This window comes from Oncorhynchus tshawytscha, linkage group LG10, assembly GCF_018296145.1.
Source record: "Oncorhynchus tshawytscha isolate Ot180627B linkage group LG10, Otsh_v2.0, whole genome shotgun sequence".
Taxonomy (NCBI): Eukaryota; Metazoa; Chordata; class Actinopteri; order Salmoniformes; family Salmonidae; genus Oncorhynchus; species Oncorhynchus tshawytscha.
This window is the reverse complement of record NC_056438.1, coordinates 76,689,242-76,708,863: the sequence shown is the minus strand read 5'-3', so window position 1 is coordinate 76,708,863 and position 19,622 is coordinate 76,689,242. Positions and strand designations below refer to the sequence as shown.

Here is a 19,622-nt window from a genome sequence, read left to right as displayed (position 1 = left end):
CTGTTAATTTCATTAGTTCTGCTCCAACTTTCCCTCCATCTTGTGCCAACATCAGTTATTTTTAAGTCTTGGTTCCAATTGTTTGTTTTTTTTCCTAAGAGATTGTCTGTTAGATATGCTCTCTGCAAAGTTTTGTAAATATGACCTATCATCTGAACATCATTTTCTGACTCAAATAAGATTCCCTCAAGGTTGCTCTGATGTCCAAAAAATGTCAAATCAAAATGTTGTAATGTCACTTTTAAGTTACATGTATTTAAACTATCTACATTAGTCAGTCCAACATTACTTATTAGTTTTGTCGTGGAAATACATGTATTTCCTGTTACCAAGGCATTTCCGCTTTCTATGCCTTTAGTTTTCCATGTGGACCAATTTATCTTTGAATTGTGAAAAGCTATCCAAGGACTGTTCCATAAGGTTGCATTTTTAAGGAGTGTTATTGGTTCATGTAGAATCGGTTTGATTTTCTTCCATATTGTTCTAGTGTTCTTAACTATGAAGTTGTTCATGTTCTTAGCTTTATCCTTAGAAAACAGACGCGTGAAAACATTCTGGGGGAGAGAATGAGCATCTTCAATATGTACCCATTGTTCCACGTTTAACTATACTGTATGTAGCAAGTAAAAGCCCTGGGTGGGAGAGCTGATACAAGTCTGGGAGGTTAAACCCATCTTCAATATGTACCCATTGTTCCACGTTTAACTATACTGTATGTAGCAAGTAAAAGCTCTGGGTGGGAGAGCTGATACAAGTCTGGGAGGTTAAACCCATCTTCAATATGTACCCATTGTTCCACGTTTAACTATACTGTATGTAGCAAGTAAAAGCCCTGGGTGGGAGAGCTGATACAAGTCTGGGAGGTTAAACCCATCTTCAATATGTACCCATTGTTCCACGTTTAACTATACTGTATGTAGCAAGTAAAAGCCCTGGGTGGGAGAGCTGATACAAGTCTGGGAGGTTAAACCCATCTTCAATATGTACCCATTGTTCCACGTTTAACTATACTGTATGTAGCAAGTAAAAGCCCTGGGTGGGAGAGCTGATACAAGTCTGGGAGGTTAAACCCATCTTCAATATGTACCCATTGTTCCACGTTAGTGCGTTTAACTATACTGTATGTAGCAAGTAAAAGCCCTGGGTGGGAGAGCTGATACAAGTCTGGGAGGTTAAACCCATCTTCAATATGTACCCATTGTTCCACGTTAGTGCGTTTAACTATACTGTATGTAGCAAGTAAAAGCCCTGGGTGGGAGAGCTGATACAAGTCTGGGAGGTTAAACCCATCTTCAATATGTACCCATTGTTCCACGTTAGTGCGTTTAACTATACTGTATGTAGCAAGTAAAAGCCCTGGGTGGGAGAGCTGATACAAGTCTGGGAGGTTAAACCCATCTTCAATATGTACCCATTGTTCCAACTATACTGTATGTAGCAAGTAAAAGCCCTGGGTGGGAGTGCTGGGAGGTTAAACCCATCTTCAATATGTACCCATTGTTCCACGTTTAACTATACTGTATGTAGTAAAAAGCCCTGGGTGGGAGAGCTGATACAAGTCTGGGAGGTTAAACCCATCTTCAATATGTACCCATTGTTCCACGTTTAACTATACTGTATGTAAAAAGCCCTGGGTGGGAGAGCTGATACTCTAGGAGGTTAAACCCATCTTCAATATGTACCCATTGTTCCACGTTTAACTATACTGTATGTAGCAAGTAAAAGCCCTGGGTGGGAGAGCTGATACAAGTCTAGGAGGTTAAACCCATCTTCAAACTTAGGAAGATGTAAAACTTTCCTTTTTAAAAAATGTTTTATTCTATGCATTTGATTTGCCCATATAAATATGACCAAGTATACTTTTTAAAGAATGTCTTTGATGGGGTAGTTGACAATACCTCAAATAAATACTACAGCTTTGTCAGCCATGCCAATACCTCAAATAAATACTACAGCTTTGTCAGCCATGCCAATACCTCAAATAAATACTAAAACTGTCAGCCATGCCAATACATCAAATAAATACTACAGCTTTGTCAGCCATGCCAATACCTCAAATAAATACTAAAGCTTTGTCAGCCATGCCAATACCTCAAATAAATACTAAAACTTTGTCAGCCATGCCAATACCTCAAATAAATACTAAAGCTTTGTCAGCCATGCCAATACCTCAAATAAATACTAAAACTGTCAGCCATGCCAATACCTCAAATAAATACTACAGCTTTGTCAGCCATGCCAATACCTCAAATAAATACTAAAACTGTCAGCCATGCCAATACCTCAAATAAATACTACAGCTTTGTCAGCCATGCCAATACCTCAAATAAATACTAAAACTGTTAGCCATGCCAATACCTCAAATAAATACTACAGCTTTGTCAGCCATGCCAATACCTCAAATAAATACTAAAACTGTCAGCCATGCCATTATGAAGAGGTTGAATTTTACCTGTAAGATTATTACATTTAATTAGATCTGCTTTCATATTGTTGAGTAATGGAATAAAGTTACCTTAATATATTGGTTGTCACTTATTAAACATCCTAAGTATTTAAAAAAAAAAAAAAAAAGTGCTCCACTTAAAGGATTGCTGTAGATTGTGAGTTATTTTTGATGTTTCCTATTGCCCTTATTTCAGTTTTTCACTGTGCATTCTAAGCATATTTTTAGGCAACTCGTTGCAAATGCATATACATAAGACGCTGCAGTCTGACCTTCACAGTCTGTGTTGAAAAAGCAACAGGAACTACAGCAGGTTGTTGGACCACTGATGTTGACATCTGGGATGCTGCTCCTGTTGTTGTTGTACCAGGCTCACATTTTGGTTTGGCACCAAGTCTGCCAACTGCACTCTACAATGGGGACAAGAGAAAAAGGAGGGAGAGTTGTCATAACACAGTGGACATTCTCCATGCATGCTACTGTAAAAAATACCACGCTGCTTGCTTAGTGAGTACCGCTTCCCCCTAATTCAGGGGGAAGTCAGGACCTCTTCCTCACAAAGACGTGACCGTCTTTGTGATGCGTTACAATCCATGCGCCACCAAAAAAGGCCGCCTTCAATGGCGCAAGGGGTGACACTACAGGATTAGGAGTGAGTTTCGCAGTTCCCCATATGCTACACTACCATGCTTTAAGGATATCAGACCTGCAACAACACTGTTCATTTTAAGCATATTATTGGGGGACTTATTGCAAATGCATATGAGCAAGAGGCTGTAGTCTGACCTTCACAGTCTGTGTTGAAAAAGCAACAGGAACTACAGCAGGTTGTTGGACCACTGATGTTGACATCTGGGATGCTGCTCCTGTTGTTGTTGTACCAGGCTCACATTTTGGTTTGGCACCAAGTCTGCCAACTGCACTCTACAATGGGGACAAGAGAAAAAGAAGGGAGAGTTGTCATAACATTCTCCATGTGTGCAACCCATAGAGATCGTATATTAATTTACTAGAGGGGCTATGTCATAAACCTTCAATGTTCCAGAATGGTATGATAATAGAAGCCATTTTGGGGAGAAATCCAAACCAGTCTAATAGGAATGAACGCAGTAAAGGCCGTGCTATGTGGAATACTTGGGACGTCCCTACCCCATTGAAGTTGACATATTAAAATGGGGTTAAGGTTAAGTAAGGGTAAGGGATAAGGTTAGGGTTTATGATAGGGATGTCCCAAGGATGCTGGATAGCACTGACCGTAAAGGCCTAGGTGATGCATTTCATGCTTTCTATTTATGCAGGAAAATAAAAGTTAGGCATGTGATATTACAGAACCTTTGTCACCTTAAAATATTGTCATATAAGTATAAATACAGTTTATACAGGTTTTATACCAATTTTCTTAATACATTTCCTCTAAAATATAGAGTATGTAAACAGTATCAATGTTGGTTTTCTTGGAAAGGTGTGAAATTAAGCAATAAGGCCATGAGGGAGTGCCTGGACACAGCCCTTAACCGTGGTATATTGGTTATATACCACAACCCTCTGAGGTGCCTGGACACAGCCCTTAACCGTGGTATATTGGTTATATACCACAACCCTCTGGTGCCTGGACACAGCCCTTAACCGTGGTATATTGGTTATATACCACAACCCTCTGAGGTGCCTGGACACAGCCCTTAACCGTGGTATATTGGTTATATACCACAACCCTCAGGTGCCTGGACACAGCCCTTAACCGTGGTATATTGGTTATATACCACAACCCTCAGGTGCCTGGACACAGCCCTTAACCGTGGTATATTGGTTATATACCACAACCCTCAGGTGCCTGGACACAGCCCTTAACCGTGGTATATTGGTTATATACCACAACCCTCTGAGTGCCTGGACACAGCCCTTAACCGTGGTATATTGGTTATATACCACAACCCTCTGAGGTGCCTGGACACAGCCCTTAACCGTGGTATATTGGTTATATACCACAACCCTCTGAGGTGCCTGGACACAGCCCTTAACCGTGGTATATTGGTTATATACCACAACCCTCTGAGGTGCCTGGACACAGCCCTTAACCGTGGTATATTGGTTATATACCACAACCCTCTGAGGTGCCTGGACACAGCCCTTAACCGTGGTATATTGGTTATATACCACAACCCTCTGAGGTGCCTGGACACAGCCCTTAACCGTGGTATATTGGTTATATACCACAACCCTCTGAGGTGCCTGGACACAGCCCTTAACCGTGGTATATTGGTTATATACCACAACCCTCAGGTGCCTGGACACAGCCCTTAACCGTGGTATATTGGTTATATACCACAACCCTCAGGTGCCTTATTGCTATAAACTGGTTACACACATAATTAGATCAGTAAATATAAATGTTGTCACACCTATGGTCTCATATACCACAGCTGTCAGCCAAATCAACATTCAGGGCTCGAACCATCCAGTTTATAATATGATACAATATCAGAACTTGTTGCATTTAAAACTTGTCTAAACCCTAACATCAACTGATTTCAGCCAGTGTGTATAGCCTGAAATCTGTATATAATGACATTGGTAACCAAATGGTCATGTCTCCGCCCTAACAATGGGAGTTGTTGTCCTAAAAGCAACAAGCTTAGGTTCAAAAATAAGCCCATAGGCATTGGGTTTACATGCATTCTGGGCAGATTGAGGCGAGTGAAACCTCTCGTTTCGCCACTTCCTCTCTGGTATAGTTGTGGATTGACTGCATTGTTGGCACATTTGGCAATTAATTTGAAAAGATGTGTGGAATGATTCCATTGAAACTGGCAGGCTAAATCTTAACACTACAGCATACTACAATTACATTATAGACGATTCTGTGTTTACATCTTTGTGGCAACAGTTTGGGAAAGGCCCTTTCCTGTTTCAGCATGACAATGCCCTAGAACATGAAGGGAGGTCCATACAGAAATGGTTTGTCGAGATCGGTGTGGAAGAACTTGACTGGCCTTCACAGAGCCCTGACCTCAACTCCATTGAACACCTTTGGGATGAATTGGAACGCCGGCTGCGAGCCAGGTCTAATCGCCCAACATCAATGATCGACCTCACTAATGCTCTTGTGGCTGAATGGAAGCAAGTCCCCGCAGCAATGTTCCAACATCTAGTGGAAAGTCTTCCCAGAAGAGTGGAGGCTGTTATAGCGGGGAAAATCAACTCTATATTAAGCGCCATGATTTTGGAATGAGATGTTAAACAAACAGGTGTCCACATACTTTTGACAATGTAATGTAGTTTGTCCATTCTGGTATTCTAATTCCTAATGCTATGATGCTAAAAGTTTAAGCATATGTATCAGACCTACATCACAACACTGCACTAGTATATTTGCAAGTACTACATTGCAAGTGTTGTAGTTGATAAACAGCCCTGGCATGTTTGATTATGAAAACTATGACACAGATGATACATTTTCATTGGACCAAAATACTGGGAAATTAAGTCTTTGGGGAAAAAAGAAACAAAAACTGTATGTTTAGCAAGCCGAATTTTTCGCAATGGGAGCACTAACGTCCCGTTTTGGTGGAAGGGTTTCTCAGGGGATTTCGCAAACCTACCAGAAACATTTCACTTCCGGCCGCATTCAAATGTTTTCTGTGTGGCTGAATTCTCTTCAAAATGTAATCATTCCATGGAAATATGGTGGGAATCGCGGTGGATTTAAGCTTTTTCTTATGTTTGGCGCCCATCGTCTCTGCCATCAAATCCTTTTCATATTCCTCTGGTCTGAAGTGGTGTTCACACACTAAGAAATATTTATGCCTTTCCATTGGTAAATTTACATCCTTTTGTATGGCTGCTAACCATCGTCTGCATCTTTGCACATCATTCGCCGGCAAGCAATGATAAAGAATATCTTCATCTTCCTGTGTGTTACAACCCGGTACAGCACACCAACCCACCATTATCACCGTGCTATCAAGTCAGTTTCAGTCGACTCTCTTTGGTAAACTAACGTTAACAAGCCGACCTTTCGGGTAGTCTCCCTCTGTAGACGTGAGGCCTGTCACATTAACAATGTTTCAGCATAGGTCTGCACATATACAACAAAACGATATTATAAGGGATATAAATATCTGAACGCAAACATCCGTTTGGTATACTCAGAGACGGAACTGTGCGCGCAGGATATCCGCTGTGGTACTTCGTTCATTGCTATATGGGATCATTGGGACGTACACACGCTATTTCTGACGTTTAAAATTGTATTATTTTGAACTAGGCAAGTCAGTTAAGAACAAATTCTTACTTACAATGACGGCCTAACCCGGACGACGCTAGGCCAATTGTGCGCCGCCCTATGGGGCTCCCATTCACGGCCGGTTGTGATACAGCCTGGATTCGAACCAGGGTCTGTAGTAACGGCTCTAACACTGAGTTTGCAGTGCCTTAGCATTTACTCCAAACGGAAAACGTTTTGCAAAGAAAACAAGAGTGTCTATTGGACAAATACAGACAGGTCCCGCCCCGTTTCGTTCGTTCGTTTCCGTTGCAAGACGTAATGAATACACCCCAGGTGTAAACATCCCCACCGGACACAATGGGCGCGTTCGACATTGCAGCACCCTTTAAAGGCGAGATTGACTAATCTACCAATCATCTTGCATCATAAAACAACTCCTCAATATTATTTGTAGATCAGTCAGTCGTGTCATAAATGTACCCGATACAGCACGGTTTTGATGCTCTCGAACACCGGCCAACGTGTGTGTAGTAGTAGTCTTATCACCTGGGTTGTCAATTTCCAGTCAAATTGGGCTACTTTCAAAAAGATGTCTTGGGTGAAAATTATATTGCTCATCTTCTAAATTGTCATTATCTATTAATTTCACTGTGACCTGCTGCTGACTGTCAGGCAGCTGTTGCTGAGTGAGTGAGTGAGTTTACTGGCTAGACACGGTTCTACTGTCAGAAATGGACAGAATATGGGGGAAAATATTGCAAATACCGGGAAAGAGAACAGGGTAAATTGAAATGGATAAAGAGCATCACAGGAGAACAATCAGACTTACACAGATGAAAAGGAATCAATTATCCACAGAACAAAATGCACAGCGCTCATAAATGCAGTTATAGGGCCTGCAGTGCATGAGGAAACAAATGATATTGGGAATGAGTCTTACTCATTGATTATTGTTGAAAGTACTGATGTCACTACCAAGAAGCAACTGTGTGTGGTGAAGAAGAAACTCTCAAATCACACAAACACAATAAAAAAAGCAGGGTGAGTAACGAGGAGTTAAACTATACAGACAAATGACAGAAGAAAGTGGCAGCAGTACCAACTTGTTTGGGGAACACTAGCATGTACCTCCTTTGGCCTCTCCCTGGCTGGAACCCTTGTTTCCTAATTTCCCCTAAGGTCCCCCCTGCTAGTGGGGCTCCTGGTTGGCCTAACCCAGCACTTCAACCTGCTAGTTGGGCTCCTGGTTGGCCTAACCCAGCACTTTGGGGGGAGCAGAACACACAGATGCTTCCTTCAATCATCTGTCTGTAAAGTCTCATTCCCCCTGTGTATCTAACTCATCGCTCATTATAACTATGTTCCTCTACTCTCTGTAGAGCAACATATGTTGAATGGCAGTAGCAGCATCAACTTGTGCTAGGATCACCTCATCCTCTAGATCAGGCCTGGGCAAGGGCCAGCCCGGGGCCATACGTGGCATCATGCTCAGATCACAGTAAAGAATTTGCGATAGTAAAGTTTTGAAAAACTTTTTTGTTATTCAAATTAAAAGCTCAATATATACTCGCCTTTGTATAATGATTTAACTGATTTATTTTGAAGGCACGTATAAATAACAACTGCACGAGGACAGAGTGACTGACAGGCTGACACACACGTCACAGTTACAAATAGTAGCTAGCTAGAAATTACGGGAAAATTAGTTTTTCAAAGAAAAGGAAAGTAGACACTTCCAGACGAAGCATGCAGAGAAATATAGGAATAAGTCTTCGGAGCACAAGGCATGTGCATCGAAAGAGTTGCTTTCTCAGTTGCAAAAGCAGCAAGGACTTTTTTTTTTACAAAACTGCATTCAGCAAACAACGGAATTGAGAGAGGTATCTATGTACCACAAAATTACTAAACATAGCAAGCAATTCGCCGAGGGCGAATGAATTAAAGAATGTTTAATTGACTATTCGGCAATACTTTGCCCCGACAAGTGTTAGAGTTGCGTAAATTCGAATCTGGTATCAGGATAAATATAACAATGAGTCACCGATTGTATACTATGTATTTTTTATTAGCTAAGTAATAAATGGCAAATGCAACTTTCGTATATACGGGCTCACTGTAATACCACGCAGGGCAGAACAGAGAACTGACAAGATGTATGTAAACAGTATTCTTTATACTGTGATAGACAGTTCCAACCCGTCTGTTGGCCTATCACAGTAGAGGCTGGGCGTGGTTTAAACTTGCTCAGCCTATTGCAGGCGCTCAGGCGGGTCCCCGCTTCTTGGTGCTTCTGTTGATAGATGTAACTGTTGCTCTGAAGAACATCCATGCGCTCATGCTCCATACCGTTATCTCGCACCTGGCTTTTTTCCATCATGAGAAAGGCCCATGGCCCTGACGCTTTTAACAATGTTTCAAGTCAGCTATGTTGCAAAACACATACATACATCCACACAAGCCAACAGCAGATAATATTCAATCATATATATGGTAATGGCTATAATGTAAAACACAGGATCCAACACAAGAAAGAGCTGTTGTTTCCCTGTCAAGACATCGCAGAGAATATGGAACAACAGTTGAAAGACAAGGTAAAGGATTTCACATATTTCTCATTGGCCCTGGATGAGTAGCGTAGTAGTGATGCATGTGACACGTCGCAGTTGTTGATATTCTTACTATATATTCTTGATATAACTGCAGACTTTGAAATTACAGATGAGCTTGCTTCAGTGAAGTCAATGAAGAGCACAACCACAGGGAAAGATTTATTGGAGGAGGTTAATAACTGTGTGGCAAAGCTGGGACTGAGTTTTGAAAAGGTATCCAGTGTGACTCCTGATGGGTGCCCAAACTTGACTGGAAAAAAACCGTTGGCCTTTTGAAAAGGATACAAGATCATGTAGCTGAGCGGAACCCAGATCAGAATTTTTGCATCATTATTATTTTGCATTGCATTATTCATCAGGAGGTGCTCTGTAAATGTGTTCTGAAAATGAGCCATGTTGTGGATACAGTCACTAAAGTGGTAAACTTCATAAGAGCAAAATCTTTAAACCACAGGCAGTTTGTCTCACTGTTGGAAGAGACAGAGTCGGGTTGTTCAGATCTCCCCTAACACACAAACGTGAGATGGCTGAGTTTGGGGAAGGTGTTTAAAAGCGTGTGGGACCTGAAGTCGGAGATCGCTGAGTTTTTGCAAATGAAAGGAAAATATGTGGATTTCCCTCAACTGCAAGATAAAGAATGGTTGGCTGATTTGGCCTTCACCGTGGCCCTCACGAAGGAACTGAATTCCAAACTACAAGGGAAGGGCCTTTTTGCACATCAGATGTACATCCTTGTCAAAGAAAAATTACTTCTCCTGACCGCCTAAATAGAAGCCAACAATCTCACCCATCTTCCGATACTACTAGTCTGTTCCCTATCAGATGACCTTCTGACACTACTAGTCTGTTCCCTATCAGATGACCTTCTGACACTACTAGTCTGTTCCCTATCAGATGACCTTCTGACACTACTAGTCTGTTCCCTATCAGATGACCTTCCGATACTACTAGTCTGTTCCCTATCAGATGACCTTCTGACACTACTAGTCTGTTCCCTATCAGATGACCTTCTGACACTACTAGTCTGTTCCCTATCAGATGACCTTCCGATACTACTAGTCTGTTCCCTATCAGATGACCTTCTGACACTACTAGTCTGTTCCCTATCAGATGACCTTCTGACACTACTAGTCTGTTCCCTATCAGATGACCTTCTGATACTACTAGTCTGTTCCCTATCAGATGACCTTCTGATACTACTTGTCTGTTCCCTATCATATGACCAGAGGGAGAAGTATACTTCGTTGCTGTGTGCTTTTAACGGTGAGTTTTCTCGTAGTTTTGAGGATTTCAAAGTGTTGGAAAATGACATGCTGTTGGTTTCCTCTCCTTTCACCTTCAATGTGGATAACGCTCCCACTGACCTGCAACTTGAGTTTATCGACCTTCAGTCTGATGCAGTGATTGGAGAACTATTCAAAACAATGTCACTGACGAGGTTCTATGCATCTCTCGATGAACAAAACTTTCCAAAGATTAGGAGTCATGCTCAGAAGATGTTTGTACTGTTTGGGTCAACCTATGTGAACAGACATTTTCAGTGATGAAATATAACAAGTCAAGGCACAGATCATCTCTTACTGACTCTCACCTCTCAGCAATCCTGCACATAGCGACGTCAGAAACCATACATGACTTAACTGCTCTAGTCAATTCCCATCAGACGTCACTCCGCACACTGATTGAGTAGTTTAAATGTAATGTTGAGCTCTTTGTTTTTGTGCATCCCGGTTAACAAGAGTTCTGTCCGTGGTGCTGAATAGACTTTTCCCTCCGTGTAGTTCATTTCATGTATAATAAAGAAAATACCTACTAAAAGGAGAACATGGATGTGGTTTATTTCTGTGCATGTTAAAAAAAACTTAAATAAGTAGCATATCTGGACGAGATTTACTGTAGATTTATCTGTCAACACAGTCATACACATGATGTATAATCCTGTAATATGATTCTGGACCGCGATAGGAAAAAAATATGATAATGTGGCCCTCCATGGAAAATAATTGCACAGGCCTGCTTTAGATGGAGAGCTACTAGCAAACCAGCACTACTGTTTTGGTGAGTACTTATCTCTACACATTGACATTTATTATGAAATAAAAGAAGCCCAAAAAAAAAAACTGTTGGGGCTTTGAGATTTTTATACTCCATTTTTTTAAACGATAATTTATTTATTTAACTAGGCAAGTCAGTTAAGAACAAATGCTTAATTACAATGACGGCCTACAGTTTAAAGGAATACGATTATTTTAGAGCAATGTGACTCAACACTATTTCACAATATTTTCTTGAAAAAAAAATATGGCTTAACCATTCACTATCAATCACTTCTATAGTTAAGCATTAAGGCAGGGGGGGTATATGGCTAATATACCTCACGGAGTGCCTGGATACAGCCCTTAGCCGTGGTATATTAACAAATATACCACAAACCCCCGAGGTGCCTTATTGCTATTATAAACTGGTTATCAACATAATTAGAGCAGTAAAAAATGTTTTGTCATACCCGTGGTATACTGTCTGATACACCACGGCTGTCAGCCAATCAGCAGTCAGGGCTCTAACCACCCAGTTTAAAATTCAGATTAAATCAATTGGTGTGATGAACCAGTAATAAAGTGATAAATGCAGAGAAACAATTTGACCATAAATATTTAGATTGTCATTGTGGAGACAACTACTGGATAAATGTACAAACTCCTCTCTTGCTGCTGGAACAAACATGTGGGCTAGTATTCAGGTCTTGTGGGTGGGTTGAGTGGTCATTGTGCTACAAATTTTAGCTCGACCTGGCAACACTGCCTTATCACATAACATACTGTGAACCCATTATGTCACTAAAAATTGGAAACTTCTCAAGCTTCCTTCCCACTGTCATTGTGAATGAGTGAGTGTCATTGCTTTTGTAGGTACATTAATCTGCAGTCCCTATTTCACCTCATTGCGATATGGGAGAAATTATTGATGTGTCTGATGAAGATTTCATAATGAAAAATACATAAGTCAGTCCAAAATGTTTTATTTTGTAAGGAGGGAGAGGAGTTGAGAACTATTACTAAAGAATAATATATTCAACGGCGTGGCTGCGGATCGCTAACTAAAGGATAATTCATATATTCAACGGCGTGGTTACGGATCGCTAACTAAATGATAATTAATATATTCAAAGGCGTGGTTGCGGATCCTCCTTTCTTAGGATCTGCTTCTGTGCGGATCACGTTCTGCACATGTGTATATTCTCTGCTCGTCGTAGAGAACAGACCTATTCAGACGAATGGTGCTCGTTTAATAAAAGTAGATTAAGAGATGAATCAATGTCTGCAAGATCATTTAATTATATTTTAAATAACAGAACATACTACCATAGTAGAAAGTCATCCGCACATACAGACGCTTCGGGATGTTTAGATCACAGAAAAGTCTACTCCGCAGCCACGCCTATATTCAAATGTACATGACATTCAAGGGTAGTACGGTTGTTTGAACGAACTCCCGTTTTTTTTTTCCACAGACAAAATAAATCTTAATTCCAGCTGATTTTTTTTCTCTCCAAATGAATTGAAAATGGATAAAAATGTTTATATTATCAAACAACAAATACTGTATCAACACAATAAACTCTCAAATGTCAGAAATGAAAACCATGACATACAAAATGTAGATAAGATTTTGTTGAGTTACTTTCTTGAGATGCATAACAGGGTCAATGACTAGATGATGCAAAGTCATCCATTTTAGAGACATTTTCCAGGTGAATCCTTGGTTTTGTTCCAACTCTCTTTGCTCCAAAAAAAGTGTGCACTTGATTTGAATGGTAATGTGGTTAAAATGATGGACGCCACCAATCCAATGCTTTTAGATGTGTGAGAAGTATCGTATCTCACTAGGCTCTGGTCGAACCTGCTCAGACTGAATGAGTACACACTTTCAGGAGAAACAAGATATTATTGGGACATGCCCCCCTTGTTGCCTGCTCCAGTTGGTTATCCTTGGAGCATTTACCCACAAGAGTTGTATTGGTTTTAGTCATTTATTTACTAAATAGGAAATATAAGAAACTGCTATCATTTGAAGACTGAGTGATGCGGACTAGCCGTGAACACTAGAAACAGTGCATATTATGCGTTAGATAGCTCACGAAAATTAATGACCACAAATGAATGACATATCCGGAAACTATTTGACATGTGAGAGCTGGATGGATGGGGATGGTGAGCCGATGAAGGACCAGTCAAATGACTGACCATAAGACAGAGCAGTACACGGTGACAGCCATGAGTTCCTCTGGAGCTGGGGCTGGTTGGGTGGGTCCAAGACGTGTGGGTGAGTAGAAAGGTCCCATAGTAGAAACTGCATTCATAAAACATGTGGTCATACCTTAAAATGTCAGAGGGGAAAACACCCTCACACTCATCAATATGATGAGAAGCCAAGTCACAAACCTCCCCCAAAAAGCTGTGGTTTCTTATTGCAGCCGAGAAAAAAATAAAATAAAAAAATAATAAAAACAACTCCAGATGTTTACTTTTTTTGAATGCAAAAGGGAAAAAATGAACTGCACGAGTTAGGGTGAGAGAGACTCCAGCACAGGTTTTTTTTTTATTTTTAATCCTGGAGCTAGAATTCTAAATATCCAAAAGTACTGGTCTGAAGGACACATGTTGGTCAGGATGGGGTGTCCGTGGGGATGCCTGCAGTAAAATGCCCCTTAAACAGCAGCAGTATCCTGACAGGCAGTCCTTTAGGGTGACCAACGCTATGTGTTCCCAGCAGCCTGGGTCTCCCCTCCCTCGGAGTTACCTGCAGGACAGAACACTGTTAATATAATAAAATCAAGGGTTTGCCCTATATGCATTTAGCATTGGCACACAGGAATCATTTTCTGGATGGTAAATTGTTTTCAGTGTAACTTAAAAAGGACTAAAACAAGATATTAAGAATGTAGAAAATAGAATGGAGCAATATTATTTTATACATTTTTATTTTTATTTAATTTTTTTATTAAAATTTGAGATCTAACAATCACGAAAATAAAAACTAGACCGTTGGAGAGAATCGGAAATTCCAAAAATGTAATGGAGTCCCCATTGATTTTGTAATGTTTGAGTCATTCTGCTAGCATAAAAACAAGGCATAAGCCATGGCAAAATGTGTAGAATTGCAGGAAATTAGCTTTAAAACAGCAAAATTGCAGAGCAGCCGAACAGTGACTGGACAAACTAGAATTGTAGGTTTGGGCGGTATCCTGGTTGTCATAACTTTATACCGGCACTGAATACAAGGAGCTCTATTTTTCAAACCCCACTGATCCTCTGTAATCCGAAGGTTAGCAATGCTAACAAGTACATGTAAAATCCCATCGAGAATGCTAAATAAATGCTAACGAGTGCATTGCAAACATTTTATACAGTCTCTGAACCTAAAGTATTTGCAGAACAGACATCCCAGCTAATAAAGTTATACAAGTAACTCAGAAATGCTACTCACAGTTTGCTGGATGCACAAAACAAATATTACACAGCTCTTGATCCAGGAGGGGATTCTCTGCTATTACCAAGCAAAGCTTGATTTTGAATGTAGCTTACCAGCTACTAAATTAGCAAAGCAACTGCAGCGCATTTAGCAGATTTGACAGTTAATAGGTACAAAGACATCTAGCTGGCAAACATTTAGTTGTGAATTCCATAGTGTAACTACATCACCTGGCGTGTGCTGTACTGCAAAACACTCAGTGACTCAAGGCTCCGGTATCTCGTCGCCGTGTGCAGGTAAACATCACGTGACTAGGGACTACCAGTAAGCGTCATAATGAAAAATGATGAACGGGGGATCTATTGGACAAATTCAGGTAAGTCCCTTCCAGTTTCATTCCGTTTAAGATTTTTTTTTGCAACAGATGGACAATTGAATACACCCCAGGGCTCTCCCTAGTATTCTCTGACAAGGTGGTGCTGATGTAGGCCTTGGGTTGGGCAGGTCCAGAACGGGATAGGGGGCAGTATTTTTATGTCCGGATGAAAAGCGTGCCCAAAGTAAACTGCCTGTTACTCAGGCCCAGAAGCTAGGATATGTATATATTGGATGTGGATAGAACACACTCTAAAGTTTCTAAAACTGTTAAAATAATGTCTGAGTACAACAGAACTGATATGGCAGGCGAAACCCCGAGGACGAACCCCCCCCAAAAAAAAACTTTTCAGCTTACCACTATTTTCAATGGCTATCACTTTTATTATAAGGCAAAGTCCTCCCAGATTGCAGTTCCTAGGGCTTCCACTAGATGTCAGTCTTTAGAAAGAGTTTCAGGCTGGTTTTTGGAAAAATTACCCAGAAATTCTAGTTTTTCTAGATTGCTCCCATTTTGGCTGTAGTGTTTCCAAGCGCGTGGAAGAGAGCGCATTTTGGTATTTTCCTCCGGTAAAGACAACAATTCTGTCTTAAATTTTATTGTATATTTACGTATTAGGGTGCCCAAGGTTTGATTATAAATGTTGTTTGACTTGTTTGGAGAAGTTCATTAGTAACGTTTGGGATTTATTTTGTATGCATTTTGATAGAGGGAAACTGGGTGAATTATTGACTGAAGCGTGCCAGCTAAACTGAGTTATGGATATAAATAAAGACATTATCGAACAAAAGGACCATTTGTGATGTAACAGACCTTTTGGAGTGCCAACAGAAGAAGATCAAAGGTAAGGCTTTTATTATATCGCTATTTCTGACTTTAGTTTTCAATGGTTTTGTATGCGGGTCGCTGTTCTCAGATAATCGCATGGTTTGCTTTCGCCGTAAAGCCTTTTTGAAATCTGACACAGCGGCTGGATTAACAAGAAGTTATGCTTTATTTTGATGTGTTACACTTGTGATTTTATGAAAGTTAAATATTTATAATACTGTAGTTTGAATTTTACTCTCTGCAATTTCACCGGATGTTGTCGAGGTGTCCCGCTAGCGGCACGTCTTTCCCAAAGTTAACTCCCCCCCCAGGAAGTCCGAGCATTTAGATTTTATTTTTTTTACCAGTAAATGCCATTTCCTGAAACCTAGATCTTAAATGATATCAAACAATGTAGCTAACACAGAAGTCTTGTGTTTTATCCTGAATGAAATGGAGGTGGTCTCAATGACACTTTCAAATGTTTCTAGGTTTAATTTAGGAGTAATGATTTTTCTAACAAATAGGTGTCTATGTGGATAGTCTAGTGAAAATGTAAACTGACTTTTTTTCATTTTGTTTGGGGAGAAAATTCAGAATAATTCAATTACTGGATGCAATGTAGTAGTCTAGTTTACTGTAGGCTATTTGGTAATATGAAACAAAGTGAACTTGACCTATAGGAGCTTGTTGCTGATCTCCATCCCTGACATAATCCTCCAAGTTAGGTCTGACTACTAGGCTACCTAGTATTCAATATGCCTTGTTGTCATTGGTGAACTGACCAGGTCTGACTACTAGGCTACCTAGTATTCAATATGCCTTGTTGTCATTGGTGAACTGACTATTATCACTACTTAGCAGCCTACAGATCAAGAACTGTTTAATTAACATAGGCCTACTAAATCGTTAACAGTCCAACGTAGCGTTACATTAACGACGGTCTTAGCGGAAAAGCTCTCTCTGCCCTGTCCGTTTCCATCCACTCGCACTGAACTACCTCAGCACCACACACACACACACGTTTCCTTGCTCGTCAATGCACTCCCGCCTACTACCGTTGAGGAGATCAAAGCATGCGCGGGTAAGAAAGTGTTATTTTAGTTGACTAAACGCTGTAGCTAATTACCTTCGTCGTAATGACGCCTTAGCTAAGTAGACAATTAAGAAAGTGGTTGTGCGCCTGACTTAGATACAATTTCGTTCGCCTTTTTTCCCCCCTCACACATCATTGATGTCAACAAACAAGAGAGCTGCCATCCAGCTGGAGGGAAGAAACCAGTCCTCTGATTGGCTCAGCTCCAACTTCAGATGGTTGAGTCAAACACCAACTAGAAGCCTATTTTTAAATGGTAGTTTTTTGTACCTGCATGCTTTGATCTCAGATTGAGTGCATGGTACGCAGAACACATGTAGGTTTTTATTCTTTCTTTCTTTAACCAGGCAAGTGAGTTAAGAACAAATTCTTATTTTCAATGACGGCCTAGTGGGTTTACTGCCTTGTTCAGGGGCAGAACAACAGATTGGGAATGGTGCTGTGTCTGCAGAACAACAGATTTTTACCTTGTCAGCTCAGGGATTTGATCTTGCAACCTTTCGGTTACAAGTCCAACTCTCTAACCACTAGGCTACCCTGTCGTCGGCGGGTCTGATGACTGGACACACTAGTAATAGTAACTGCAGAGATATGGGTAGACATACTGACTAAAAGTACACAAAGTACCACAAAGGCAGTTGAAGAACCTTGAAGTCTCACAAAAAGTGATTGAATGACACACCCACCCACTAATACCACTAGAAAGGTAGCTAGGTACAAACCTGCTGCTGTGTTGTTGACCTGGTCTTCCTCATCGCTGTCCCCCTCAGAGTTGGGCAGGTCAGCCTCAGGGACGCAGTCTGTAGCCGAGGCCTCATGGGGCTCCTGGTCCGCACGGCTCTTCAAGGCCAGGATACGATGGTGCAGCGCTGCAGCGAGCTGACCTGTGTCCTTAGAACTGGCCTGGAAACCAACAAAAAAAAAAAATCACATTTATTTTATAAAGCCCTTTTTTACATTAGCAGTCGTCACAAAGTGCTTTACTGATTACCCAGCCAAAAACACCAAAGAGTGAGCAACGCAGAAGAACAGTGGCTAGGAACTTCCTAGAAAAAGGCAGGAACCTAAGAAGAAACCTATAGAGGAACCTGGCTCCGAGGGGTAGTCAGTCCTCTTCCGACTGTGCTGGGTGGAGATTTATGACAAGAGATAAACAGACACCATTGTTTCCCCTATATGCATTTAGCAGTGACGCAGTTCTAATTTTCTAATTGTTTTATTTACATTTTCCCGGACGGTAAAAAGTTCTCAGTGTGAACTTAAATTACTAAAACAAGATACAAAAGTATGTAGGAAAGATAATGTTAGCAAGGTCATCTTTGAGATCTAACAAGCACTGGAATAAAAACTAGATAGTCAGGGAGAATGTCATGGCATGGGGGAGGCTCCCATTGGCTTTGTTATGTTTGAGTCACTCAGACACTGCAGCAGCCATGGCAAAACGTGTAGAATTGCAGGAAATTTGCTGTAATAACAGCAATATCGTCTCAGCAGCCAATAGGGCCCCTAAAACTGCACCATTGGCCACGCCCACTACAGGAGATGGTGCTATATGTGTGATGACCATAACATGATGCAGGCTAGGGGATGGTGCTGTATGCGTGATGCAGACTAGGGGATGGTGCTGTATGTGTGTTGCAGGCTAGGGAATGGTGTCGTACCGATATTAGGAACACTTTGACCCCCTGGTCCTCTGTGTCCATGGCGGTGACGCGGACACTCTTCTCGCTGGCCTTGTCCACCTGCATCTGGGGCCACAGCTTGGTGTTCAGGATCAACCTTAAACTGCCCTGGGTCCGCATCACTGGGGAACACAGATACACAGGGTAGTTACAGCCAGATCACTGGGGAACACAGATACACAGGGTGTTACAGCCAGATCACTGGGGAACACAGAGACACAGGGTAGTTACAGCCAGATCACTGGGGAACACAGATACACAGGGTAGTTACAGCCAGATCACTGGGGAACACAGTGTGGAAGACATCTTTGTGGGCTATACGCAGCCTGGTCTCAGGGTAGTAACTGTTGATATCCCTCTAGTGGTGTGGGGGCTATTTTTGGCAAAGTGGGTGGGGTTATATCCTGCCTGGTTGGCCCTGTCTGGGGGAAACGTCAGGGCCACAGTGTCCCCCAACCTACCGTCTCAGTATCTATGCTGCAATAGTCTATGTGCCGGGGGGCTAGGGTCAGTCTGTTATATCTGGTGTAATTCTCCTGCATTATCTGGTTTCCTGTGTGAACCCTCTAATTCTTTCCCACTCTCCCGGAGGACTTAAGCTCTAGGATCATGCCTCAGGACTACCTGGCCTGATGACTCCTTGCTGTAGCCAGTCCACCTGGTCGTGCTGCTGCTCCAGTTTCAACTGTTCTGCCTGCGGCTATGGAACCCTGACCTGTTCACTGGACGTGCTACATGTCCCAGACCTACTGTTTTGGACTCTCTACCGCACTAGCGGTCTCGACCTCTGAATGCTTGGATATGAAAAGCAAACTGTCATTTACTCCTGAGGTACTGACCTGCTGCACCCTCTACAACCACTAATTATTATTTGACCCTGCTGGTCATCTATGAACGTTTGAACATCTT

The 19,622-nt window shown here is 41.4% G+C and overlaps 2 protein-coding genes across 10 annotated transcripts in view; both read right to left on the bottom strand.

The window, feature by feature from the left end:
- The window catches only part of LOC112259665, a 28,505-nt gene extending 21,888 nt beyond the window's left edge, over window positions 1–6,617 (bottom strand). For both annotated transcript variants that reach the window (XM_042329116.1, XM_042329117.1), the window contains exons 1-3: window positions 6,046–6,617; window positions 3,233–3,370; window positions 2,719–2,856 (exon numbers count right to left, since the gene is read on the bottom strand). In XM_042329116.1, coding sequence (XP_042185050.1) covers window positions 2,719–2,856; window positions 3,233–3,370; window positions 6,046–6,393 — 624 coding nt within the window. In that variant the 5' untranslated portion in view covers window positions 6,394–6,617. The remainder of the gene's footprint in view (window positions 1–2,718; window positions 2,857–3,232; window positions 3,371–6,045) is intronic.
- Window positions 6,618–12,283: 5,666 nt separating this feature from the next.
- Window positions 12,284–19,622, bottom strand: part of LOC112260903 (ran-binding protein 3) — a 32,422-nt gene continuing 25,083 nt past the window's right edge. For all 8 annotated transcript variants that reach the window (XM_024436278.2, XM_024436274.2, XM_024436280.2 and 5 more), the window contains 3 exons: window positions 18,693–18,835; window positions 17,754–17,934; window positions 12,284–14,080 (listed from right to left, as the gene is read on the bottom strand). In XM_024436278.2, coding sequence (XP_024292046.1) covers window positions 14,037–14,080; window positions 17,754–17,934; window positions 18,693–18,835 — 368 coding nt within the window. In that variant the 3' untranslated portion in view covers window positions 12,284–14,036. The remainder of the gene's footprint in view (window positions 14,081–17,753; window positions 17,935–18,692; window positions 18,836–19,622) is intronic.